At 43.9% G+C, this 17,513-nt stretch overlaps 2 protein-coding genes across 4 annotated transcripts in view; one reads left to right on the top strand and one right to left on the bottom strand.

Moving 5' to 3' along the window:
- The first annotated feature begins 218 nt into the window (after positions 1–218).
- On the top strand, positions 219–2,006 carry LOC121592208 (myeloid differentiation primary response protein MyD88). Its single transcript, XM_041913609.1, has 2 exons — positions 219–780; positions 856–2,006. Exons 1-2 carry the CDS (start codon positions 414–416, stop codon positions 1,875–1,877), a joined length of 1,389 nt encoding a protein of 462 aa, XP_041769543.1. The 5' UTR covers positions 219–413; the 3' UTR covers positions 1,878–2,006.
- A 343-nt stretch (positions 2,007–2,349) lies between these two features.
- The window catches only part of LOC121592207 (potassium voltage-gated channel subfamily H member 8), a 46,451-nt gene continuing 31,287 nt past the window's right edge, over positions 2,350–17,513 (bottom strand). For all 3 annotated transcript variants that reach the window (XM_041913605.1, XM_041913608.1, XM_041913607.1), the window contains exons 10-19: positions 17,029–17,233; positions 15,205–15,384; positions 11,912–12,030; positions 11,552–11,632; positions 8,415–8,510; positions 8,148–8,301; positions 7,916–8,031; positions 7,492–7,805; positions 6,070–6,283; positions 2,350–3,529 (exon numbers count right to left, since the gene is read on the bottom strand). In XM_041913605.1, the coding sequence (XP_041769539.1) occupies positions 2,504–3,529; positions 6,070–6,283; positions 7,492–7,805; positions 7,916–8,031; positions 8,148–8,301; positions 8,415–8,510; positions 11,552–11,632; positions 11,912–12,030; positions 15,205–15,384; positions 17,029–17,233 (2,505 nt within the window). In that variant the 3' untranslated portion in view covers positions 2,350–2,503. The remainder of the gene's footprint in view (positions 3,530–6,069; positions 6,284–7,491; positions 7,806–7,915; positions 8,032–8,147; positions 8,302–8,414; positions 8,511–11,551; positions 11,633–11,911; positions 12,031–15,204; positions 15,385–17,028; positions 17,234–17,513) is intronic.

The following is a 17,513-nucleotide window of genomic DNA, read 5'->3' as shown; positions in this document are numbered from 1 at the left end:
TCGTGCTCGATTGGTGCCAGAGCGCCGTCTTAATTCTTCATGATTTGTTTGATTCTTGGAAATGAATTTATTAATTTTTTGCGTTTGTAGTAATGTATATACAGCTTTTTAGACTTATTTTTGGTCTTATGGTTTTTGTAGTTCTTTTTATTTTTAGTTTTTGATATAACATAAACACTGCGGCAAGTAAATGTCTGCTAAAATGACCAACAGTGCTCCCGCTATGCTACTTCGATCAGCACAACTGCAACAATAACAATGACCGTGCTTGTTTACCTTTCGCAACATTTTTGTGATAAGAAGATATTCTGATAAGTTTATGCGTAGATTAGCAAATACCACCTACTCGTTAGTGCGATAATTGACGCAAAGTGCCTCCGGTGTGATACAATAGTGCCGTGCCCGAGAGCATAATGTTGGACAATCCCGTAAAACCGACGGAGGTCAGCGTGAAGAATCGGATCGATTTGGCGGTGGTTCCCCTGGAAGCTTTAAGCTCACGAACACGGGAGTTGGTAGCCGAGTTGCTGAATCACAAACGAATATTCACGTCCGAGGATGGCTACTTTCGTGACTGGCGCGGTGTGTTCGATGTCATTGGCATTCCCAAAAGCTTCCTACCGCTGGTGTCTACCAATCCGAATCCGACCCGCTGCCTGCTGGACCTGTGGCAAAGCGAAACCCATCAGTGTAAGCGTGAGCCGAACCTGGCCGAACTGCAGTGCGTGCTCGGTTGTATCGACCGTTGGGATATACTGGACGACACTTCCAAAATGTTTGGTAAGTTGCCGCATGGAGGATCACAACTCGTATCGAGCCAACTTCCAACTGATTCGGCTCGACCCCTCTTTACAGAGCGTGATGCAGAACAGTTTCTACTGCGGGAGCAAAAGCGTGCAGCACAGCAGGGGCGCGAAACGGAAGCAATCGAATCGAAGGTCAGCGCGGATTGCGACATTATCACGCGAGACGATACGTCCGACCACAAGCAGCAGTACGATGCGTTCATCCTGTTCGCCGACGCAGACATAGAATTTGCCTCGAAAATGGTGGACAAGCTGGAGGCACGCGGACTGCAGCTGTGCCTGCGCGATCGTGACATATTGGGTGGAAGCAACTTTGAGCACGAAGTCATTTCTCGCCTCATATCCGAACGCTGCCGGCGCGTGGTGGTGATCATTTCCAAAGCCTTTCTGGCCAGCCCGTTGAACGACTTCACCGTCACCTTTGCCCAGGCGCTGCAGATAGAGCAAAAGGCGCGCAAGGTGATACCGTGCGTGTACGATCGGTGCGAGCTTCCGCCCCACCTGCGCTACACCTGCCGGCTGGACTACCAGCGGTCGCAAAATCTGTACAACTTCTGGGACAAGCTGGCCGAATCGATACGCGATACGCCCCGGAAGGTGGGCTTGGAAGTGAGCGGGCGCGAGTTGCCAGCACCGCAGAAGCCACCAGTCCACAGCAAACCGGTGGAATTGATTCGCCCACCGCAGCAGCTACCGAAGGTGCTAGTTGAGCAGCCTCCGTTAGTCGTGAAGCTTCCCAGCGCGGCGGAACAGGACAGTCGCACCGGAAGCCTAAAAAAATCACACTCCTTTTGGGACATTTTCTCAAACTTTGGCCACAAAAAGGACAAACTAAATGGGAGCACCTCGCAGCTAAACCTAAACGAAATGGCTACCCCGTTGCCCAGCCCGAAGAAGGTGGGCTCTTCGCCGTTGGCACTGATCAGGCGCGATAAAAAGCTGCCCCCTGCTGCCAGTGCTTCGTCTGCTCCGTCCGAATGTCCGCTAGATCTTCCGCCAGTGATGAAGCCAGTGAAGTCGAAAAAGAAGTGGTATAAGCCGGGCAGCCGCAAGCTAGCTAGCGCTGTGTAAATATGCCAGCAGTGCCTTTATACGATGACATCGTCTGTGACACCGTATTGTACGGGTATGTTCTGTATTTTATTTTCACATATACACATTGCTTTTACACAATAAACTCCGTACAAGAGTACTGATTCGAGTAAACTACTGCTTATCTTGTGTTGGCAAAGAAATCAAAACCGATTAAGATAGTAGTACGCGGAAGCGCGCCCACCGGCACACGCGGGTCCAATGTGTGCCAGTCGCTCGTGATTGATGCTGATGGAATGATAATGCTGGCGGGTGTATTGTTGAGCGAGAGATACACGTTTGAAGAGCTCTCGAAACAACAAAACAATCGAGTGTCTACAAAATCATCTCTTTTTCTATTATTATTATTTTTTTTTCATTGAATCGACTCATCTTTATCGGTGCAGGCTAATCACGCTTTTATTTTCTCAATACTACAACCACTCACAAACACCAACTGTTGCCGCTGTTGTTTGCCGGTGTTAAAATCAGTTTTTATTAATTTCTCACTAGTTTGTTTGTTTGTTTTTTAAATGGATGCAACACAATAGCGATGTAAAAAGAAAGAACAGTTTCATCACTACAGACATTCATGTACTCGCCACTGCTCCGCCAGCGGAAGCATTTCAACTGCCACCGAGCGAGCGGGACGACGGTAGATTCCTCAGCCCCTTCTCCAGGTGGTCGGCATCGCCGGCGGAAAAGCGATAATTCGGTGGTACGCGGTCCTGTTTTCGGAAGATATGATTCATAGCAGATTGCTTCAGTACGTTCACGTTCTCGTCTACCAGGATACAGTCCGTGTCGGGCACTGGGGCGCGGCCGCCCTCAGTCCCGAGCAAAGGTACGTCGTGCGGATTAGAGGGAGCTGATAACAGCGGTGGTAGTGGTGGTGGGGGCGGGGGCGGAGGTGGTGGTGGTGGTGTTGTTGTTGTTGCGTTCGATATGTTGTCACAGTTGTCCTCCTTGGCGCAGGCGCTCGAGGGCGCGGAGTAGAAATCGCCCTCCTGATGATACGCATCGATCAGCGCACGGTGATCGTACAGCTGGCCGTCCAGCTCACACTGATGGTGGTGTGTGGCGGGCGGGTTGCTAATGATGTTGGTGTTGGTAAGAAACGGGGGAAGTTTGTAGGTCGGGACCGTGTCCTGTACCCGTGACGAGATCGTTTCCCCCGAGCTGGCCACCTCGGAGATGGTGTTCAGCGGGTACGATTTGGCGAGGTGATCGCTCTCCTTGCCGAACACGGCCTCCACGCCCAGGATCTTAAGCACCAGGTGCGGATGGGCGAGGACAACCTTTTCCAGCGTGTCGAAGTCGATCATGTTTTCGGTTTGCGTCGAGCTGGACATTTCCTCCGAGTACTTCTGGGACAGGATTGACTTGCGCCGGTACATCGCCTCGGACAGGACCTCCGTACCGTTGGGGCTGGCTATGCCGCCCTCGGCAAAGACGTTCATCTCCCGGCACCACATCTCCGGCGGATGGGAGCTGCTGCGCGCCATTAGCACGTGATCGCTGTCGCGCAGTATGCCTACCGCGCCGTTCTGCAGGTTCGGTATCGACCGAGCAGGCTGAAAATGGCCCAGATCCAGCTGGGAATTCATCGTGTTGTACGTCATCTCCTGCAGCGCGTGTATAGCATTGCGTACCTGTGGTGAAGCAAATTCGAAAAGGTCAATTAAACGTAAGTAAAGTGGGGCTCAAGTTTGGTCTCATCACTGGTGAATTGATTATTGATAATGTATAAATGCATGTAAAATATATCACATAATTTGCATTGTTTTTGCCTTTGACTATCGAACTTTAGACCAATCATCTACAAATATGAAACAGACCATCAATGTAAAGTTGTTGTTTTGTAAAGTAAGGTTTGACTAGGACAAAATGACCGTAATTATATTTAATTTAAATTTATTTTTACCACTCTTCTAATTTCATCGACGTGTGCTCTCTTAATAATGATGTTTGCATTATACAAGTTGATTTGGGCAGACTACAGGGCTGCGCAACTAAATTTAAAAGATCGCCTTTACTCGCCGTACTCTTAACGCCGAAATTAATGGCCTTCAAACCCAATTCAAATGAGGTACTGTTGACGACCGTTAAAGAGACCTAAAATCAAAGCAAAACCCATACTGATCCTGACATCAATACGTTACGTTTTCTGATTCAAGAACTACATACAACATAATAAAGGTTCTGGATCTAATACTGACCCTATACCAGTCCTGGAACCGATATAAAGTCCATACTGGTTCAGGAACCAATACTAATTACACCGGTCCAAGAACTGAGCATGCATCAATACCGGTCTTGGAACCTATTATGAACTCATACCAGCCCTGGAACCTATCATGAACCCATACCGGTCCCGGAATCGATTATGAACCCATAACTGTCATGAACCCATACCGGTCCATGAACCTGCCATGGACCCATACCGGCCCTGGAATATATCATGAACCCATACCGGTCCTGGAACCTATCATTAATCCATATCGGTTCTGAAATATGTCATGAAGCTATTACCGGTCCTAGAACCTATCATAAACTCCTACCGGCCCTGGAACCTATCATACCTGAAAACTCGCCGGTTCTGGAACCGATCATGAACTCTTTCTGATCCAGAAACGGCTCGAGATTTCTATTATTTTTAAGAACTGTACCTAGAACTGTTCCGAATTCGGATTTTAAACGATACTTGGAACCGATACAGTTCCAGTTCCAGTCGGCAAACCATACTCGGTAGAAATTGTGCAGCGTAGGAAAGCATTGCAGTGTAAGAATTAGCGATTGAAGTAGCGTAGGAATTAGCGTAGGAATTAGTGTATGAATTAGCGTACGAAATTTAGTAGAACTTGTATATTCATGATTGTAAAAATATCTATAAATAAAACATACATAAAAAAATTTCATGTATCAACCCATTACCAGCCCATACAACTCATTAATTTGAAGCATTAAAGTTCATGTCAATCAGTGCTTTCCAACTTGTATAGGATGACGGACCACTTAGCTTTGTAAATACGTTAGCCGTGGCTCACAAATATTGTTGGCATATAATTTGTAAATTTTTTTGAAAGCTTTTGCAATATTTTTTAATTGAAGTATAAAAAATTGCACGATTTCTATTGTAAAAAGCTTTTCTTTAAACAAATCAATTTTTTCGCAGACCACGTCTGTTAATGCCACGGATCATAGACTGGAGACGATTGATGTAAATTATGTAGAGAACAAAAAACATGTGTCTACTTCGATGGTTTTGGCCAAATTTCATTCTACAAATGATTTGTTTTAACGTTTTTTTGCTTATATATTGCTTATTTTGCATTATTGACTCGTCAGAAGTTTTGTGGGAAAATAGGTTTCTAATGTATCATTTATTATTTAAATATTTCGTTCAGTATTTGAAATCTACTGCATCATTGGATTGAATGAAGGTGAATGAACAGCAGAAAATCCTTTGCAGAGCATTTCAACGCTCTGATGGGTGACAGCTTTGGATTGATCGTCGATAATGTTCTTCAAACCCGATGAATCTGGCATTCCAATGTACATGTTAGGTGTAAGGAATGTGAAGCCATCGATTGAAAAAAACTATCACCCAAGCTAATTGATTGCAATGTCATTTCAAAGCATGCAAAAAAGCTAGCTTTAACAATCATGTTCGTTAAGTGAATCACAATGTAGTTGTAACTAGGTTTGGAGAGACAGTCGTTTACTGTAATCAGGGTTTGAAAGTACCAGTTTTTTTTAAACAAATCTACCTTTTAAAATGAAGTAAAAGTGTTGTTTATTTTTAAGGTGAGCGTTGATGTTAAGTAATTGATTTTCACTATGTGAAAGTTTGCAATCATGGAAATCAAACTGTACAAGTTTTAATCGATTTGTTCAGTGCTGCTTGCTTTTCACACACGCAACAACACTCAACAGTTTTAAACTTCGCGCCCGTAAAATATGTAACAATAAACCGTACCGTCCGCTTCGCGCAGTGTTAAGATGAATTATTAATCATATTCCATTATGCTGTCGGTTTGTAGCCTCGGTCAAAAATCTCGAAAACCACTTGTTGTGTGCTGTTCAACATCTAATCGACAAAATACTATAATCCAACGGCGAGCCAAGTGCAAACGCCAAGTTAATTAGAACTTTTCCCGCTCTCCCGTTAGCCCGCCCAGTGTTTCCTTACCTCCACGCTAAGCGCAGCCACGTCGTTGTGCAGTGTGGTAACCTGATTGTCCAACCGCTCCACGGACATGCGTCCCTTCTCCTTCTCTTTAGCCACCTCCAGGTTCAGTCCTTCGAAAGAGTTGGCCTGTTCGACGGTAGGCGGCTGGCTGGCCGTCTGCACCGACCGTTGCCGCTCAACTCGCTCCCTTAGCGCCACTAACGACCGATTGCGGCTATGGGTAGATTTTGTGAGAAGGAAGGGATGGGTGGAGCGGTACGAAAAATGGGGAGAAATAAATTAATAATATTCTTGCATTCCTATGCCAACGGAAACGAACTGGAATGAATCATGAAACGAACGAAACAGGGAATAAATTATGGGATGCCCTTGAGCCTTTAGCTTGAGCATTCTAGCTAAACTAAAATAGGTTTTTTTTGTCAATATCTGGATTTATATTACCTAATTTTCCCTCTAATTAGTAAGTAAACTTGAACTCTTCTAAGCATCAGATTTGATTTTAGCTACATCTAATCAACTGTCGTTACAACAGGAGAGTTCTTAAATACCTTCTATGAACGAAAACATATGTAATAGGCTGTCATAGACCACACAGAGCAATCAATAAATGGTCAAAATTGAATAATTAGATCTAATATTTCAAAGTCATGACCAGGGATCATCAATAGAAAAGTGCACAACTTTTAATAAGTCAATAACCGTAGATACTGGTCAACGATAGGCATCAACATCTCAGTTTCTAGAACGCAGTTATAACATAAAAAGATAACAGGTGTTTGCTGTCTATTTTGGTTTCTATTATATTATACGGTTGATTATAGCACTAGGTTAGGGATGTACTTAAATTTTTAACAAATGAAGAGTACACTGTATGTGTTTTAAATCGCAATACAACAATTAAAATGACCGTTGATATCAATTGTCTTATAAATAGATATCAGATCTTATCCTGTAAAAAATTCAAAAATCTTTTATTCGATCCGCAGATAGGGGGAAAAATAGAAAAATAGAAAAACATAGTCGAGTTTTTGTGTGTAGCGCACATTACGAGACGATTCAACATAATTCAATAACATCAAACATTCAGTTCTATCTTAAAGATTTGATAAACATTGTCATGTTTTTTTTTCAAATACCAGAAAAATATCTTCGCATCGCTGCTCTTTTGACTTTTATGTTTAATTTCAGCGCTTGAAGTACTTTTACCGCTAAAGTACATTTCAAGCTTCGTCCGTGTCATTGTAAAAACGAAAGACGCCGTCCCTCGGTCCTTGCCTGCTACCTCCACCTTCAAACAAACAAACTTTATCTCTTCGATGCCGGTTCCGTGCCGTTTTCGGCTTTACTTCACGAAACTTTCCAGCGCGCCTGTTGATATTCGTGCGCGATATTTGTTTAGCGCCCAAAACCCCGTATACTCACCTATGCACCAGCTTGGCGTGCCGTGGGCTACTGCCGACGTTGTGGGCCGGCGACTTTTGCAGCGCGGTGTTCATGGGCGAGGCCGAGCTAGTCTCCGCATCGGACTGGTTCTCGTCGTCCTCGCTGATGGAGGGCAGCGCCAGACAGGGTCCGTTGTTTTCCGTCTCCTCCTCGGCCTCGTACCCTTCGCGCAGGTTGTACGTCAGGTCGTGCTGGATGTCGTTGGCAAACTCCTGCTGGTACTCCGGGTACAGGCGCAACACTTCCACCAGTCCGCTCATGTGGATGCTTTTCAAATCACAATAGGTGAGTGCCTGGAATGATGGGTTCAGGGAAATGGATGAAACGCCATCCAATGTGGCTCAGCTAAATGCCGGTGCAATCCCGATGGGATGCACGCTCGGCGAGATAGGCAGATATATACCTTTACATCGCCGCTGCTCTTAACGATGGTGTCCTGCGAGCCGGTGTTGCCCGAGTTGCCCTGATTCCCGTGCAGCAAATGTATGCTTATATCACAGCCAACGAGATCTCCCTTGCCTGGTGCGAAGTAATGGTAGGATTCAGGGGGAGTGAGTGAGAAGACCCCCAACCCGAGTGGACACCGGTGCTAATTAGTTATGGTGTAGAAACTACGGCTGTACCCGCACACTTACCTAGGATGGCGACGACCATGTTGTTTTGCATGACCTCCATCGAGCCGTTGCATATGTAATAGATGTAGCTTAACGCATCGCCTTTGTGGATCAGATACTCGCCCGGTGCGCAAAAGTTCGCCTTGATATGTAGTGAGAGCAGCTTCAGGCAACCCTGGAAGAATCAATTAGAGCGAAGGAAGAGCAGGATACAATCACGCAAAGACTTAAAACTTGATCGCAAAAAAAGAGACCCAAATGGACAACAAACAATGCCGTGTGTCTTACCTGTGATGCGGACTCAAAGATTGGAAGCTGCAGTATTTCACGGTGCAGATGCATTGATATGTCGCCCCGTAGCTCCTCGGGAAATTCTTTTAAAATCTATAAACAAAGTTAAAGGCAACACGTGTCAACGAATAAAACTAGCGAGCAAGGTAGTAGCTTTATTAGTTTACATATTTGCTGGAAAACACGGTTCCGAAAGAATTTTCAGGATTAGGATCATGAATTTCTAGGAACTCGTTTCATTCTTTGAAATTTAGGGTTAGTAGCTCTCTAGCACTGCTCACTTTTGTCGCCAGTGCAATGTAACTGAGTACAACTTAAACTTTTTTGTTTGTTTGACATTAACGGCTGATGTTTATTCAACCGAATCAACCACTAAATCCACATGTACTTTCACATACTTCTATAACCACGGATAAACTGTACCACAACAGGGCACAAGTTGTGGTTACGTACACGTTGGAGGGAGTATAAAAAGTGGCATGATGGTTTGAATAATGGTTTCTGTGGATTCAGATGTTTTAAAAAACGAGTCGCTCGCATATTTGAAGGATTGGATGGGTAATGGGAAGCGTTTAAGTGGAAATGTATTCCATATCGTTAGCATTCAACAGTACGCAATGAATAACATTGTGTGAAGTTAATAAAATGCTCTGAATGATTGAGCCACCGTTTTGGGAGCAAATAACAATGCCATTCACACATGATGTGAAGTTCATGTTGTTGTTGATTATACATTAACGTTTGCTCAAATTTTGTTTAAGTTGGACTGATCCATTGTTTTGATGCATATTTTCTATAGATTGGTAACATAATTTTGTACAATCGTGTGACATTGAATGCGTAATGCAAACTTGTCGGCGTTTGATAATGTTGATGCGTTTTATGCGTTGTTGTGCGGTTTCGTGGTACAGTCGTCAACTCGAAAGACTTAATTACATGCCTGTCACGGGTTTAAGCCCAGAATGGACCTTCCCCCTCCCCCCCTAGCAAGGATTTGACTATTCGGCTACGTGGTGATGAATTAAGTCTCGAAAGCCTGTATAGGCCGGCATGTCCGCGTAGGACGTTACGCCAAATAGAATAAGCGTTGTATACAACTGGCGTTGATGGTGAATTTGTATTCTTTTTTCAAAAGTATCTAATGTAATGGATTTTCAATAGACGTCATTTTGATTATGCTAGAAGAAGAGTACATGCAACCATATGTCAAGGCAGCGGTCGGCAAACTTTTGATACCAAGGGCCAAATTTAGTAAATGATCATAAGCCGCGTGCCAGGAGAATTCAGTTTTTTGCACTTACATTAGTCCATCAAAACATTTTAGAGAAAAAAAAAAATGCAGTTGCTCCAACATTGTGTTATCGTCGTACTCATAAAAAAACAATCAGGTTTTTTTTAAATATTCGATTCTGCTTTGAAATCCTCATCTCATTGTGGTGAAACAATGTTATTGTTAGATAGTAGAAATTTAACCTCTAGTTGCACCATTGTGATGATTCCTTCGATCCATATTATGATAATCGTAGTTGAAAGAGTTCGACGGTATGAAATGTGATACTCAAAGATGATCAATAATATATTCATATTCGGATAGGTTCTTCCCATCTTTAATAAATAGGAAAATTATATTGCGGGCCAGATTGAGCGTTGTGGCAGGCCGCATTAGACCCGCGGGCCGGACTATGACGACCGCTGTGTTAAGGCAATCTTGCAAATGTTAAAGATTAAAGTCGTTAAAGATCTTTAACAGATTGATTAAAGTTAAAGTCGTTTTTGAAAAAAATCTTCTCCTGACATGAGGATGAAATAGCACTCTTAATATACTACGCTATAAATAAACCCCGGGGCCGGTCTGGTGGTGCAGTCGTCAACTCGTATGACGTAACAACATGCCCGTCATGAGTTCAAGTCCCGAATAGACCGCGCCCTCATACGTAGGACTGACTATCCTGCTATGGTAACAATAAGTCACTGAAAGCCAAGCTCACTTCACTAGTGGGTACCAGGCAGGCCTTCAGAGCCTACGGTGGTGCAGTTTTCCTATTTAGTTAAGGTAGATTGTTTTGTTGGCCATTTTGTTGCATACGATTAAGTGAGCTTTTAACTACCTTTTATTTTATTTTTAAATTACAAAATTTGTCTCACCACTGTTTAAAAACACATGTTGATAAATGTTGCAGTTATTCCTATTTATAAAACTGATTGGAAAAATATGTTATGTCTGGTTTTATTTAAAAAAAAAAAAAACGGCGGGCTCCATTAATGCACAAAACGGGAATTTAATTCAACATGTTCTGCATGATGTGCACATTGAAAAGTGATTTACGAAACCCAATATGGTATTTATTAAAACTACTTAAAATCCTTTGAGAGTCAAAGCGTTTTTTCACAACAGCTTTACAAAATGTACCCGTACCCTCCCGGTATGATATTTCTAAGAAGTTATGCTTTTCCACCATGCTTGATGAAAGGTTTTGAGGCTGAAGCTGAAGCTTGATGAAAGGTAAAAAAGCAAGTCATCTCATTCGGTGTCAGTAGCTATCACAGTCCACTAAAATTCTTCAAACACAATGTCATCTTGTGTACATAATCGAAACGACAAAAACAGATTAAAAAAAAATAGTGCAACAATGAATAAAGCATAAGGTACAGAAGGACTGGGGAATGCTTTCCATTTCGGGCGCTAAACTTTATACTTGCACTGCATTGAATGAAAGAACCACAAAACTGCCATCAAATTTGCACAGCACTTCGGTGCAATAGTTAGTTGCAATGGGACCGAGCACAAAAACGGGAGGAGGAGAGTGGAGGCAAACTGCATCACACGCGGGAGCAGGAAAGTCACAATTCTCACCGCCAGTAGCCAATGTTTCTTTTTGTTTCATTGTGTTCATGCCGTGACAAACGAAAACCCCAACGTTATGCGTTCCATTAAAAGTTGCCCGTTCCGACAGCCGTTCGCTCGTTCCGCTGGTGACGCATTAAGCAGCATAAAGCTTGAGCAGAGCGAGAGAGGTCGGGCTCAGTGCAACAAGCTGGTTTTCGACGGAAGTAATTTGTATGACGGTGAGGGTTTCCCTCATTACCAAGACGCTCACATGCGCTACCACCATCAACTTCTTATGCTTACTTACCTCGTAGACATCAATTCCATGATTAAGTGACCACATTGTTTGAAAGTAATCCTGCATCCGCTGTTTCAGCTCCTTCGGCATCTGGTTAGGACGAAACGGAAAGTGCGAGTGTGCGCCCACGGGTTCCATGCAGTCGAATGAAACATGAGAAACAACAAGCGTGAGAAGAGAAAAATGGAGCAAAAAAATAAATTACATCCCTTCCGGCACAGCCTTAGAAAGTCAAGGGTGCTGCGATGTAACCAACAAATCCACGATGTCAAATCACGTTGCACCGTGAGCGAAAATTATGTCACAATCGGTCCCGGCGGGCCGCTTATTCGCCACCGTTGAAAAGCCCTGCGAAGTGCTGCAACTCACCTGATGCAGAGCGATGAAATCCTTCAAGTCACGCCACTTGCTCTGGTACAGGGAGCGGCGTGAATACATCCGCTGAATTATGGCTGTCACGTTTCCGAACACTACGGCGTGCATAAGGGCTGGGCGGTCGCAAACGGTGCGTGCGTTGTTTGGTGAAAGAAATTGAAAGGAAAATCCAGAGGTAAGCTGCTGATACGAAACGAGACTACAGGGAGTGTAAAATATATATATTTCTCCTTGCGGGTGAATCCAGCTGACAGTGATAAAGGGCGGGACAGGTTAAGGAACGAGCGAGTAGATCGTCCCAATCGTGCTTGTTTGCTGGCTAGTAAACAACGAAATGGCTTCGGAGGGGGAGTAGAAAAGTGTGGCAGGCTGGTGGTGGTGCCTGTTTATAACAACTACGTCCGAACGCCGTCTCGATCGCGCCCCACCAGGGTTGAAATAGACACCACGGCTTTGACGAACCGCTTCGCCCCTGCCGAACCCGTGCCGTGAAGATTGTGGCGGGAAAATCTAGCAAACTCTTTGCAGCGTCGTGACAGAGAGCCTCCTGGTCTGGGTCGGGCAGACAGGGACAGGGGAATAATTTTGAACTTTGCCAGCCCACTGCCGCCCGCAAAACCTCATTAGGACAGTCGATATCGCGAATTCAATCGTGCGGTTTTCGAGTAGGAGATTTGATTTGGTTTTTCGTTTCACTCGATCCCCCCATTCGTCACCTTTTTGTGGATGCCCTTTGTGCGACGGATTCGTCGCCTGGGCAAACATCAAATCTCCTCCGCCTTGGCCGTCGTGTCCACCATTGGAAGGATGGAGTGCGGTGGGTCACGTTTTAGAAAAGTGTCGTCGGGCGACGTTGTCATTATTGACTTTTCTCTGCCCATTCTGGCGGACGAGATGAGTCGTCGGCCGCTCGGCGGAAAGAAAAACAAATTACAGCCCCACGCCAGATCCAGTGTTTGGGGCAGCATGAACAACCGCAAATCCCACTAACACTGGAAAGGGAAGTACGTCCACCCTCGGCGTTTGCTGCTCATTTCTACTCACTTTCTTGGTATATTATTTACTCATTTTCTTCTCCCTTTCAGTGTGGGCCCAATTCAACACACATTATGCTGTGTGGATGTTTCGAAGACGCTCTGTCATTTGCACCTATTGTTATGATGAGCAGTGGTAAGATTCTATCCCCACACAACCATCAAAACGTCACATTCCGGAATGCAGACGGTTCGGGACTAGGTTTGCCTTTTTAGGTGCTGGTTTTTATGGTCACTCAATCGAGAAAAATAAGCCGTTGATGAGAAAGGTTCGTCTTTGTTTAAAAAGCGTAAAGGGTAGAATGGAAAGCGGGGTATATTTTTTACATTTGAAATTTACCCTTTTATTTCTTATCAAGCCCAGCAGGAAACCAGAATGGTACGTTTAGTTATGATTTACAACAAAAACAAACCCTTTTCTCACAATCACTGCGATGAATATTGGCTATTTTATTGCCCATGTGTGATCTCTACTTTTTTTATTTGCTATCAGGGTTTCTACAAACCAAAACAACTTTGTGTTACAGTTAAACATACATCTACAATCTGGAGTTAAACAAACGCATCTGGAACTTTCAGGAAAATCCAGAGACTATTACTGGGTTTGCAATGACATGTACCAAAACTGTTCAACGCCCGGTATAGGCTCGGAATTAGGTTCTGAAGCAATTTTCAAATGCAAGTTCCTGAACTGGTATATCTTTCCAGGATTGTTCGTCTAGGCCTACCTATAACACTAGTGCGATTGGCTTGCAGTGACTTATTTGTCACCCATAGCGGGATAGTTAGTCCTATGAATAGGGGATCTTACGTATAGCATGGTTCTATTCGGGTCTTGAATCCATGACTGGCTTATTGTTTAGTCCTATTCAGGCATATTGTTTGTCCTTAGTCCCAATATCTTCGTGATCTGTTCATGATTGATTCTCTATCATTTTGAAGGACGGACATGATGTCCAAACTAGTATAGATTTGGTGTCAGTTCAAAGAGGCATCGGTTCGAGTAGTATGGCATCCGGAGAACAAAACGAACTTCCGGACCGATACTAATACGTGCGTAAAATTTACCTCAGGGTAAAATTATATTTAAAATTCAGTATATAAACCATAATCATGAGTACCGTTCCATGAACCGTGACGAAGAACAGGTTTGCGCACAGTTCCAGCACCAATTGGACCTTAGTTCCTAAACTACTATCAGTTTGATATCAGTTCCAGTACCAGTATAGATATTTTATCAGTTTCCTTAATTGCGATAGCTTCAGGAACATTTCGTGGAAGAATGTAAGGTCAAAATGTCCAACATTGAGACATCTGTTGTAATATCCCAGTGTCCTGCAATTGCGGTAAAATGCCTGACAGCGTTTTTAGGATTCATGTGCATTTTACATAGCGTAGCGTTTTAAGTGAGAAATCAAAACTCCATCGTTTTTTCTCATTAGACGAATTTCTTCCCTTCTTGTAAAAATGTTGCTAATGGTTCTTTGAGTGGTTCTTGTACAATCTACTTAGTCACACGCTCTTGAAACATACTACACCAAAGTGCATACTTCAAAAAGAAATGACACAGTGTCAATAAAAATAATATTAGAAACATATTGCCTTTTCTTTCTTTTCGTTATCTTAGACTAGGACTAGAATTCACTAGCTGGAATCATAGTAAATTTTTTTTTGCAAATATATAAAAAACAGCAATCCTCGCCACAATGTGTCGTATTCATACAAAGTACAGGCCGTATTTTCTTATCTTACTGGCGAATAAATTCCACACCACACCCGTAGTTGAATGGTTCACACAGAACTCAGTATCTAGATTTCAATTAGCAACGGCTGTACGGCTGCCTAGAACGATGTTCGTATTTCATTCCCCAAAACTAGCCAACAATCATGCGCCCGACCTGTCTATTACGGTTTGTTGCCACTGCCCCGCAACCGTTGGTGTGTAATCGAAAACAACTGACGCAGGAAAAGCCGTCCATTTTCCCAGCGCTCGGTTCGGTGGCTGTCCCTCGCGGGGCTTCGCACGAATCAAGCAACGAACCCCCGGCTTTCTCCCACCCTCACCCCCTTCCAACCGGGAATTTTATCCTTGGAGCAAGGTGCAAACAGGACGATCCAATCAACACCACAACGATGCTTCACCGGTCGCATCATGATCACTCAGTTGAGTATCACCACACACACACTCACACATATAAAAGACACATCAACTCCCATGAAACCGTTCCCCTTACCCCGCTCGTATTCACTTACCTCCAATCAGCATCATGATGATGCTAAAAATTTTCTCACTCAGTGTAGTCGCCGAAACGTTGCCGAAGCCCACGGAGGTAAGGCTGGTGAAGGTGAAATATAATGCCGTTATGTATGCCTCGCCGTGTGTCACGTTAGATACGGGAATTTTAAGACGCTCCGCCAGTGTGTGGATCCAACCTGCCGACAAGAGACAGAGAGAGAGAGAGAGAGACAAAGAGAAAGGGAGAGAAAAACAGAGAGATCGTGACGGGTGCCACGAAAGTAGAGTTTGAAATGAGGAGAGCGATAGGAAGAAGATGGGATAAAACTTGAAACCATTCCATAACGAATTTGTGGTTGATGAACTGTCGGCCCAGTGTGCCAGGGACGCCCGGGCTGCTGCCTTTTGCACCTGCGGCTATCCACCGGTCGGGGATATGGGAGGAAAACGGGGCAATCTGGAGGGGCGGGAAACTTTTCAAACACTACACACCAAACTTTCCACGGAGATCGTACCCTAGCGCAAAACGCTTAACATTGAGAGCCTCTTTCCTGTATGCTTCCGCACTAATCTGCCGCAATCGTCCCTCTCGGACGAGACAATGCTGCAAGGTGAGGTTTTTCGAACACGTTACGAAACCGGGAGTGGGAAAGAAGAGGAAAAAAGCAGCTCTCTTGAGTTTTCCCTGTTCCGGCGGCTCAGTTTTCCGCCCGCTCCGCTTACCTTACAACTCCAGCTTCAATCAGGACTGCCTATATTCTACCAGAGCTGCTCTTTCTCTCTCTCTATCTCTAACCCATCCGTCGGTTGGAAGCAATCTTTGCTTATCTTATTAAGTGTGCTTTTGCGTACGCGCACTTTGTTTGTTGCTTCAGGTGCCTTTTTGCGGTTTTCTCAACACTTTCCCTACGGCGGGCACCGGTATTTAGTTGCCAAAAACTCGGCAAACATGGCTTCTGGCGCGATACAATACAGCTACTGCTATGCCAGTTTGCTAAATCGATCGAAAGTGAAATCGGTGTGAAAGTAAAAGGAGTTGTGAAGAATAGCTGATGGCGGAAAAGTAACGGAAAGCAGGAAAGTTTGAAGAGGATTTCAAATGTACCCATGCACTTGAAATAATATTGTAAAAACTCATTTACTAGGATCCTGAAGCTCTTACGTGTAGGATGGAAAGCTACTGTCTGCCGTTGAATGGCAGCTTGTTTTATACGAGGACATATTATAGTATGTTTAAACTGGTTTCTATTAGAATTGAATGCTTTTGATCTATTCTAAGTGCAGTAGAACAACCATAAAGTGTATGTTGAGCTCGTGAAGAATAAAATGCGAAAGTAAAACAAACTACTTTACGTACGATACAAGCTTAACAACGCACACAGGAATGTTTATGCTAAAAGTTCAATTTGCAATTCTAAATATGCATAGCTTGTTTTATACCAAAGTGAGGAGCAACTCTCAGCTCAAAGATAAAGCGATTGTTTGGTAAAGGGAGCTCCATTTCGAATCCATTTTTAATCACTCTATTTGCGCTCACTCTGAGGAGATGCATCTACTCATTTGGCCTAATTATCGTCACTACAAACGCAAAACTCAAGGCTTCGCTACGCTCCAGCGTACTGTGCGGATGAAAATGCACTTGTACACCGCTGATGCACTTGCATATATCGCATTGGAAAACATATAAAACTACTACTAATGACTTCTTGGCTAGCTCTGGGCGCGCCTCTGTGTGTGTGTGTGAATGTAAATGTAAGCCCAGTCGCCAAACCACTGTTACTACGCTTCGTTCGATGTTGGTGCACGGGTGAACGTGCCGCGGGTGCACCTAACACACTTACCAATGTCCCAGTCCGCGTCGTTCATGAGTCTTTCTTTCTCTGCAATCACAAACCATACGCAAGCCAGCCAATGTGCAACTAAAGAGAAGCATAGCATCAACAGGGTTAAAATCATAGCCGTGTACTGCGAGTATCTATCCATCTTTTGAAGCAATCGTGCCAGCCGCAATAAACGTGTTAATTTGACTAAGTGTATGTGAGATTCCTGTGCAGGGAAGAAGAAGAAGAAGAAGAAGAAGAACGGGAAGAAGAAATGGGGGAAAAACAGGTGAGACAAAAATTGACCATTGCTTGGTACTAGGATTCGCCTACATGTAGATAAATACAACCGTTGACAATAGATTCGACCAAGATTCTCACAATTATGCTCATAGTAGGGAAAACACGCGATAAAGAAAAAATTGGTAAGAAGTCGTAATCATTATCTGAAGCGAGGTGATCGTGATCATGGACGGTTGGATTGTGTCAATGATTGAAAAATAATG

Source organism: Anopheles merus, chromosome 2L (genome assembly GCF_017562075.2).
Source record: "Anopheles merus strain MAF chromosome 2L, AmerM5.1, whole genome shotgun sequence".
NCBI classification, from domain to species: Eukaryota; Metazoa; Arthropoda; class Insecta; order Diptera; family Culicidae; genus Anopheles; species Anopheles merus.
Note: the sequence above shows the minus strand (reverse complement) of the source record. Positions and strands in the feature narration are given on the sequence as shown.